The sequence below is a fragment of the Notolepis coatsorum genome, assembly GCF_963971535.1.
Source record: "Notolepis coatsorum genome assembly, chromosome: 4".
NCBI classification, from domain to species: domain Eukaryota; kingdom Metazoa; phylum Chordata; class Actinopteri; order Aulopiformes; family Paralepididae; genus Notolepis; species Notolepis coatsorum.
In genome coordinates this window covers 4,117,968-4,128,630 of record NC_140168.1, presented here as the reverse complement: position 1 = coordinate 4,128,630, position 10,663 = coordinate 4,117,968, and the positions used below count along the sequence as shown (strand labels likewise).

The following is a 10,663-nucleotide window of genomic DNA, read 5'->3' as shown; positions in this document are numbered from 1 at the left end:
TGTGTAGCGTGTTCTGATGTGTAGCGTGTTCTGATGTGTAGCGTGTTCTGGTGTGTAGCGTGTTCTGGTGTGTAGCGTGTTCTGATGTGTAGCGTGTTCTGATGTGTAGCATGTTCTGATGTGTAGACATGTTCTGATGTGTAGCATGTTCTGATATGTAGCGTGTTCTGGTGTGTAGCGTGTTCTGATGTGTAGCGTGTTCTGATGTGTAGCGTGTTCTGGTGTGTAGCGTGTTCTGGTGTGTAGATATGTTCTGGTGTGTAGCGTGTTCTGGTGTGTAGCGTGTTCTGATGTGTAGCGTGTTCTGATGTGTAGCGTGTTCTGATGTGTAGCGTGTTCTGGTGTGTAGCGTGTTCTGATGTGTAGACATGTTCTGGTGTGTAGCGTGTTCTGATGTGTAGCGTGTTCTGATGTGTAGACATGTTCTGGTGTGTAGACATGTTCTGGTGTGTAGACATGTTCTGATGTGTAGACATGTTCTGGTGTGTAGCGTGTTCTGATGTGTAGACATGTTCTGGTGTGTAGATATGTTCTGATGTGTAGACATGTTCTGGTGTGTAGACATGTTCTGGTGTGTAGACATGTTCTGGTGTGTAGACATGTTCTGATGTGTAGCGTGTTCTGATGTGTAGCGTGTTCTGATGTGTAGCGTGTTCTGATGTGTAGCGTGTTCTGATGTGTAGCGTGTTCTGGTGTGTAGCGTGTTCTGATGTGTAGCGTGTTCTGATGTGTAGCGTGTTCTGGTGTGTAGCGTGTTCTGATGTGTAGCGTGTTCTGGTGTGTAGCGTGTTCTGATGTGTAGCGTGTTCTGGTGTGTAGCGTGTTCTGATGAGTAGCGTGTTCTGATGTGTAGCGTGTTCTGATGTGTAGCGTGTTCTGGTGTGTAGCGTGTTCTGGTGTGTAGCGTGTTCTGATGTGTAGCGTGTTCTGGTGTGTAGCGTGTTCTGATGTGTAGCGTGTTCTGATGTGTAGCGTGTTAAATTCTGCGTTGTGTCTGTTCACGTTTGAAAATGACCTTGTTGCTGAAGTGACCATGAAAAGACATGTATGTAGTTATGCAGTGAAATTATTACTACTGCATAGTTCGCTTTCACTATAAATAACAACATTATGGCTTTGATGATGGATGTTGCCCATGTAAATTAAATGTATTGATGCACGCTAATCAGGGCTTGACATTAACACATTGAGTGCCACGCCCCTTCCGGGAAGTGACCTGGCCTTGCCGTCCGTTAACCCCATGTGAATGTAGTTGTAGTTTGTGGAGCTAAACCTATATTTTATATTATAGCTATGGGTCTAATAACGCCGTCGATTGTCAGTGAGTTGCTTCCAGTCAACGTGCAAAAAACTGATTATTTTTTCATCATTATAGTTTGGGTGCTTCTGAGCAATTCCTGGAAAAATACGTGAAAACAGCGTCTTCGTGTAATTCAATAAACACGTTGTCATTTTTCTCCTTTTTATATAGAGTCCTTACCTGGTATCTGATGTAATGCAAAAACAATCTGATCGCCATTCCAGTTATCCACAGCGATCCTGTCTCCGACGTTGTTGGGCATTGCACATGAACGGGCGGGCGGGGTCAGTTGTCCAAGCCATCCCTACAAGCCTGTGTTTTGCCGGAGTGTTTAGGACCCGCCCCCACTACACAGTTTCTAATGGAGTGCAATATCGGTCGAAGGCGTTAGAGGGCGGTATAAGACCGTCTGCCAGCTCAGACACACTCAGAACAGTATGCACAAGGTGCCCCGCTGAATTATGAATAGCAATAGCGAATAAAAGAAATACTGTGAGAAAAACGTAGTTCTACGTTTCCGGCACTCAACCGTCGGGCGACAGAAACGTAGTTCTACGTGAACGGCACCCAATGTGTTAACACCTGCCACCCGCCAAATGCGGGTAGAATTCGGCAGTGGCGTGTAACTCCGTCACTCTTACCAGCCACTTTGACCGTGCAGCGTCACCGCTTTAGAGTCGTAATGTGTGTCTGATGTCTGCGTGGCACTACAGGGTGACAGTGGTGGTCCTTTTGTAGCCGAGGACTGCTTGTCTAAGACCAGACGGTACCGTCTGCTGGGCGTGGTGAGCTGGGGCACGGGCTGTGCCATGCCAAAGAAACCTGGCGTCTACACCAGAGTGTCCAGATTCCTGCCCTGGATATCTACTGCCATGAGGGTGAGTGGGGAGGGACATACATATACATAAATATACAGCATCCATACATACATACATACATACATACATACATACATACATACATACATACATACATACATACATACATACATACATACATACATACATACATACATACATACATACATACATACATACATACATACATACATACATACATACATAGACAAAGAGATAAGTGCAGTAGAAAGTTAGTAGAAGTGCAGTAGAAGAAAACATTGCAAATAACGAGGAATACAGGGGTATACTAGGGGGGATCTTTAGCCAAGTTTGAGAAAACGTGGAGACCCTTTATCACCTAGACACAGACCCTGATACTAGCAGGGGAGTGATGTGGGCCTGAGCGACAGCTGGGATTGGGGGAGGGGTGGAGGGCCAGTCTTGGGCGTGGAAGGTGTGGTTGAGCTGGGGCAGTGGGGGGGAGGGCGGGAGCGTTGTGGGTTTATATGTTTACTTTGTAACGGTTGTACTAGAGCCAGAACCCGAACGCAGACACAAACGAGCGGAGACGAGGAATTCGAGAAAACCCAACAGTTTCTCAGACAGTCCAGGGAGCTGGCGAGTGGAAGGGTACTCAGACAAGCAGGGGGGGGGGGGGGTCGTAGATGGAAACAGGTTATCAGACAGTCCAGGGAGTAGACGAGTAGACGGGTTGTCAGACAAGCGGGAGGTCGTAGATGGAAACAGGTTATCAGACAGTCCAGGGCAGTGGTCACCAACCTTTTTAAGCCCAAGAGCACTTTTATTTTTTTGGTGAAGGCAATATCTACCCATTGAAGCGTTGAGAGAAAAAGACTGAGCCAAGATTGTACTTTAAACTAAATGACTTATTTGCCTGTATTCTAATTACATGCAATGCTTTGGTCCAACATTAAAACGTCAAAGTAGAACTGTAATAATGTACTTTCTCAGTCAGTGCTAAGTGCAGTCATCTTATGCAGCATCACTTTTCACATCAAAACAAAAGTAGAACTGTAATGTGGACTTTCTCATATTATTAACATTGACAAACATATTTACAATTAGCATTTTATAAAGTAGAACTGTAATGTGTACTTTCTCAGTCAGTGCTAAGTGCAGCATCACTTTTCACATCAAAACAAAAGTAGAACTGTAATGTGGACTCTCAGGGAAAGATAAAAAATAAATAAAAAAATGCGACGGCTGCCTCCTTGTGTACCGGAGGGGACACGTGATGTAAGGCTTCGTCTACATTGCAGCCGACCAGTGGGAGGCATGGTCTATCAACGTTCGAGACAGGGGAGGGAAGAATTGGACAATACGAAATTGGGATGGGAGAAAAATAGAAAATGGGGAGAAAAAGTAGATCAAAAAAAGAAAGCAAATGGATGATTAGAAAAACCTTGAAAACCCTTGTGCGATTATGCAACTGAAAACGGGTTTGCTGGTTAGAGAAGCTATAAAACTGGCCTTCCTTTGAGCTAGTTGAGTATCTGGAGCATCACATTTGTGGGTTTGATTATACTCTCAAAATGGCCAGAATAAGAAAACTTTATTATGAAACTCGACAGTCTATTCTTGTTCTTAGAAATGACTATTCCATGCGAGAAATTGCCAAGAAACTGAACATTTCCTACAACAGTGTGTACTACTCCCTTCAGAGAACAGCACAAACAGGCTCTAATCAGAGTAGAGAGAGAAGTGGGAGGCCCCAGTGCACAACTGAGCAAGAAGACAAGTACATTCGAGTTTCTAGTTTGAGAAATAGACGCCTCACAGGTCCTGAACTGGCAGCTTCATTAAATGGTACCCGCAAAACGCCAGTGTCAACGTCTACAGTGAAGAGGTGACTCTGGGATGCTGGCCTTCTAGGCAGAGTGGCAAAGAAAAAGCCATATATGAGACTGTCGAATAAAAGGAAATGATTAATATGGCCAAAAGAACACAGACATTGGACAGCGGAAGATTGTAAAAAAGTGTTATGGACAGACGAATCGAAGTTTGAGGTGTTTGGATCACACAGAAGAACATTTGTGAGACGCAGAACAAGTGAAAAGATGCTGGAAGAGTGGCTGACACCATCTGTCAAGCATGCTGGAGGTAATGTGATGGTCTGGGGCTGCTTTGGTGCTGGTAAAGTGGTAGATTTGTACAAGATAAAAGGGATTTTGAATAAGGAAGGCTATCACTCAATTTTGCAACGCCATGCCATACCCTGTGGACAGTGCTTGATTGGAGCCAATTTCCTCCTACAACAGGACAATGACCCAAAGCATACCTCCACATGATGCAAGAACTATTTAGGGAAGAAGAAGGCAGCTGGTATTCTGTATGTAATGGAGTGGCCAGCGCAGTCACCAGATCTCAACCCCATTGAGCTGTTGTGGGGGCAGCTTCAATCAATCAATCAATCAAATTTATTTATATAGCACATTTAAACATGACACTTGTCAACCAAAGTGCTTCACAAAGGATGCTTGGTTCATACACATACAGCTCATTATAGTAATATTCCACAATTATTACATTTGATAGTAATAATGGCACACAGTCATAAATTCACCAACATGCACATTTGTTATACATGCAGGACTCTTTGAGACAGACGTATGCGTATTACCGCTGCCATGTTTGGCGCGGAGCACCCGGGGGGGGGTAGGGGGGGGCTGGGGGTTGGGAGGGCGAGACAGCATCCTGGTGGCCCCCCACAGCCACAGTAGCTCCGCTGCCATATTTGGCGCGAGCATCCGCGGGAGGGGGGAGGGGGGAGGGGGGGAGGGGGGGGTCTCACTGCAAAGTCTTATCAGCAGCTCTCTGGTTCGTCCTTGGTGAGTCGTCCGTAATTTGTTTTGACTGGCTGGCAACATTCCTTCCAGCCACGTCGATTTAAATTTGATTTTGAGTAGAATTATAACTCTATTGATTTGAGTGGAGTGAGTTTTAACAACTCCGTCCAAATGACTGAATGTGTTAGTCCTAATGTCTTAGTCAGTTCATTTTGGTAGGTCCTGTGCGCGGTAAACAGATCCAAAATCTTCTTATTGCAGTCCAAAAGCTTCGATAATCCAAATGTCCACGTCTTGAAGTTGGTAGCCCGATTGAAATGTCCCCAGAGGCAGAGAGGGTTAGCCTTATTCTGATTATTTTTTTTTTTTTTTATTATCCACCTTTTCTCCTTATTTTTCTATTTTTCTCCCATCCCAATTTCGCCCCGCCAATTCTCCCTTCAATTCTCCCCTCCCCTGTCTCGAACGTTGCTAGACCATGCCTCCCACTGGTCGGCTGCAGTGAGGAGCAAGCCTTGCATCACGTGTCCCCTCCGGTACACGAGGAGGCAGCTGTCGCATATTTTCACCTGAACAGTGCGATCTCTCAGTGGCGAGGAGTAACGCGTGGGAGGCTCACGCTGCCCCCGATACTTCCTGATTCTGCTGTACAGGTGCACCAACCGACCTGTAGGAGTCGCTGTCCACAACGTCCAATCCCCACCCACCGGCTTTCCCACCCCTAACACTGCCAATTGTGTTAGTATGAACGGCCAGCCTCGAACCCAGCATCTCCTGCATTAGTGGCGAGCGCCTTGCCCACTGCGCCACTTAGCCGCCCCTTAATCTGCTTTCTTGATGAAAATATGCGATCCCCTAGATCCATTTCGAGTTGATTTGAGTATAGTCCGACAAACGGCAAGCTTGACCGTATGGTACACAAGAAGGCACTTCAAGCCAATCCAATTTGTGGGAGGTGCTTCTGGAAGCGTGGGGTGAAATTTCTTCAGATTCCCTCAACAAATTAACAGCTAGAATGTCAAAGGTCTGCATTGCTGTAATTGCTGCAAAGGGAGCATTCTTTGACAAATGCAACGTTTGAACGACAAACGTATTATTTCAAATAAAAATCATTATTTCTAACCTTGTCGATGTCTTGACTATATTTTATAGTCATTTTGCAACTCATTTGATAGATAAAAGTGTGAGTTTTCATGGAAAACACGAAATTGTCTGGGTGACCTCAAAACTTTTGTACGGTAGTAAAAACACACTCAAATACCCTTATATTTACATTGCATTTCAATACTTGACATTCGTGCCATAACTCTTACGTACATTACATTGATTGCCAACCCATCTAATTTATTTTCCATATGGGATGGAATACAATGTAATAGAAAGACTGATACAAATAAACTCACTGTCAGGACATTTCAGACGTGTTCAACAATGTCTCTCCTCTCCTCTCTGTAGAACTATCAGAACTCACCCGGAGTACACAAGCTGGCTCGGACATGAGAAGATGTTCCTCCTCCTTCTCTTTGTCTCCTCCTGGAGGAGTGATGGTGAAGAGGCTCCCAGTAGCAACGTGTCTCCAGGGTGAGGAAGAGGAAGAGGCAGGAGATACACCCTACCCTTCATCACAGATCTGCCCTACAAAGGCAAATAGCAGCAGTAAAACTGTAGTTTTATTTTCTTCTTTTCTTCTCTCCTTCCCTTTATTTAACCCGGGATTATACCCATAGATCTTTCAGCAGCACCCTGCTTCACACACACACACGCGCGCACACGCACACACACACATGCACACGCACATGCACACACACACACACACAGACACACACACGCACACACACACAAACACACACACACACACACAGTTACACACATTCGAACCTGGGAGCGGCCCAGTACAACCACAGTCTGATACTGTTGACCACTGAGCAGCTCCGCTGGAGGTTACTGCCTTGCTCAAGAACAAGGCATAGTGGTACAGGGGTGTTCATTCATTGACCTCCCCAGCTCAGGGATCAAATCATTGACCTTTCAGTCTGAAGCAGCTTCTCCCTATCTCTGCTCCTACCTTCAGAACACCTCTATCTCTCTGCTCCTACCTTCAGAACACCTCTATCTCTCTGCTCCTACCTTCAGAACACCTCTATCTCTCTGCTTCTACCTTCAGAACACCTCTATCTCTCTGCTCCTACCTTTAGAACACCTCTATCTCTCTGCTCCTACCTTCAGAACACCTCTATCTCTCTGCTCCTACCTTCAGAACACCTCTATCTCTCTGCTTCTACCTTCAAAACACCTCTATCTCTCTGCTCCTACCTTCAGAACACCTCTATCTCTCTGCTTCTACCTTCAGAACACCTCTATCTCTCTGCTCCTACCTTCAGAACACCTCTATCTCTCTGCTTCTACCTTCAGAACACCTCTATGTCTCTGCTCCTACCTTCAAAACACCTCTATCTCTCTGCTCCTACCTTCAGAACACCTCTATCTCTCTGCTCCTACCTTCAGAACACCTCTATCTCTCTGCTCCTACCTTCAGAACACCTCTATGCCTCTGCTTCTACCTTCAGAACACCTCTATGTCTCTGCTTCTACCTTCAGAACACCACTATCTCTCTGCTTCTACCTTCAGAACACCTCTATCTCTCTGCTTCTACCTTCAGAACACCTCTATGTCTCTGCTTCTACCTTCAGAACACCTCTATCTCTCTGCTCCTACCTTCAGAACACCTCTATCTCTCTGCTCCTACCTTCAGAACACCGCTATCTCTCTGCTTCTACCTTCAGAACACCTCTATCTCTCTGCTTCTACCTTCAGAACACCTCTATGTCTCTGCTTCTACCTTCAGAACACCTCTGTGTCTCTGCTTCTACCTTCGGAACACCTCTATCTCTCTGCTTCTACCTTCAGAACACCTCTATGTCTCTGCTCCTACCTTCAGAACACCTCTATCTCTCTGCTCCTACCTTCAGAACACCTCTATCTCTCTGCTCCTACCTTCAGAACACCGCTATCTCTCTGCTTCTACCTTCAGAACACCACTATCTCTCTGCTTCTACCTTCAGAACACCACTATCTCTCTGCTTCTATCTTCAGAACACCTCTATCTCTCTGCTTCTACCTTCAGAACACCTCTATCTCTCTGCTCCTACCTTCAGAACACCTCTATCTCTCTGCTTCTGCCTTCAGAACACCTCTATCTCTCTGCTTCTACCTTCAGAACACCTCTATCTCTTTGCTCCTACCTTCAGAACACCTCTATCTCTCTGCTCCTACCTTTAGAACACCTCTATCTCTCTGCTCCTACCTTCAGAACACCTCTATCTCTCTGCTTCTACCTTCAGAACACCTCTATCTCTCTGCTTCTACTTTCAGAACACCTTTATCTCTCTGCTTCTACCTTCAGAACACCTCTATCTCTCTGCTTCTACCTTCAGAACACCTCTATCTCTCTGCTTCTACCTTCAGAACACCTCTATGTCTCTGCTCCTACTTTCAGAACACCTCTATCTCTCTGCTTCTACCTTCAGAACACCTCTATCTCTCTGCTTCTACCTTCAGAACACCTCTATCTCTCTGCTCCTACCTTTAGAACACCTCTATCTCTCTGCTCCTACCTTCAGAACACCTCTATCTCTCTGCTTCTACCTTCAAAACACCTCTATCTCTCTGCTCCTACCTTCAGAACACCTCTATCTCTCTGCTTCTACCTTCAGAACACCTCTATCTCTCTGCTCCTACCTTCAGAACACCTCTATCTCTCTGCTTCTACCTTCAGAACACCTCTATGTCTCTGCTCCTACCTTCAAAACACCTCTATCTCTCTGCTCCTACCTTCAGAACACCTCTATCTCTCTGCTCCTACCTTCAGAACACCTCTATATCTCTGCTCCTACCTTCAGAACACCTCTATGTCTCTGCTTCTACCTTCAGAACACCTCTATGTCTCTGCTTCTACCTTCAGAACACCACTATCTCTCTGCTTCTACCTTCAGAACACCTCTATCTCTCTGCTTCTACCTTCAGAACACCTCTATGTCTCTGCTTCTACCTTCAGAACACCTCTATCTCTCTGCTCCTACCTTCAGAACACCTCTATCTCTCTGCTCCTACCTTCAGAACACCGCTATCTCTCTGCTTCTACCTTCAGAACACCTCTATCTCTCTGCTTCTACCTTCAGAACACCTCTATGTCTCTGCTTCTACCTTCAGAACACCTCTGTGTCTCTGCTTCTACCTTCGGAACACCTCTATCTCTCTGCTTCTACCTTCAGAACACCTCTATGTCTCTGCTCCTACCTTCAGAACACCTCTATCTCTCTGCTCCTACCTTCAGAACACCTCTATCTCTCTGCTTCTACCTTCAGAACACCTCTATCTCTCTGCTCCTACCTTCAGAACACCGCTATCTCTCTGCTTCTACCTTCAGAACACCACTATCTCTCTGCTTCTACCTTCAGAACACCACTATCTCTCTGCTTCTATCTTCAGAACACCTCTATCTCTCTGCTTCTACCTTCAGAACACCTCTATCTCTCTGCTCCTACCTTCAGAACACCTATATCTCTCTGCTTCTACCTTCAGAACACCTCTATCTCTCTGCTTCTACCTTCAGAACACCTCTATCTCTTTGCTCCTACCTTCAGAACACCTCTATCTCTCTGCTCCTACCTTTAGAACACCTCTATCTCTCTGCTCCTACCTTCAGAACACCTCTATCTCTCTGCTTCTACCTTCAGAACACCTCTATCTCTCTGCTTCTACTTTCAGAACACCTTTATCTCTCTGCTTCTACCTTCAGAACACCTCTATCTCTCTGCTTCTACCTTCAGAACACCTCTATCTCTCTGCTTCTACCTTCAGAACACCTCTATGTCTCTGCTCCTACCTTCAGAACACCTCTATCTCTCTGCTTCTACCTTCAGAACACCTCTATCTCTCTGCTTCTACCTTCAGAACACCTCTATCTCTCTGCTCCTACCTTTAGAACACCTCTATCTCTCTGCTCCTACCTTCAGAACACCTCTATCTCTCTGCTTCTACTTTCAGAACACCTTTATCTCTCTGCTTCTACCTTCAGAACACCTCTATCTTTCTGCTTCTACCTTCAGAACACCTCTATCTCTCTGCTTCTACCTTCAGAACACCTCTATGTCTCTGCTCCTACCTTCAGAACACCTCTATGTCTCTGCTCCTACCTTCAAAACACCTCTATCTCTCTGCTCCTACCTTTAGAACACCTCTATCTCTCTGCTCCTACCTTCAGAACACCTCTATCTCTCTGCTTCTACTTTCAGAACACCTTTATCTCTCTGCTTCTACCTTCAGAACACCTCTATCTCTCTGCTTCTACCTTCAGAACACCTCTATCTCTCTGCTTCTACCTTCAGAACACCTCTATCTCTCTGCTTCTACCTTCAGAACACCTCTATGTCTCTGCTTCTACCTTCAGAACACCTCTATCTCTCTGCTTCTACCTTCAGAATACCTCTATCTCTCTGCGTCTACCTTCAGAACACCTCTATCTCTCTGCTTCTACCTTCAGAACACCTCTATCTCTCTGCTCCTACCTTCAGAACACCTCTATCTCTCTGCTTCTACTTTCAGAACACCTCTATCTCTCTGCTTCTACCTTCAGAACACCTCTATCTCTCTGCTTCTACCTTCAGAACACCTCTATCTCTCTGCTTCTACCTTCAGAACACCTCTATCTCTCTGC

General features: G+C 45.6%; 1 protein-coding gene across 1 annotated transcript in view; it reads left to right on the top strand.

Moving 5' to 3' along the window:
* LOC311227600 (serine protease hepsin-like) overlaps positions 1–6,446 on the top strand; it is a gene marked incomplete at both ends in the record, with an annotated part of 18,178 nt that extends 11,732 nt beyond the window's left edge. The window contains 2 exons of the mRNA XM_084313322.1: positions 2,014–2,178; positions 6,402–6,446. Of these exons, the coding sequence (XP_084169448.1) occupies positions 2,014–2,178; positions 6,402–6,446 (210 nt within the window). The remainder of the gene's footprint in view (positions 1–2,013; positions 2,179–6,401) is intronic.
* Between the last annotated feature and the right edge of the window lie 4,217 nt (positions 6,447–10,663).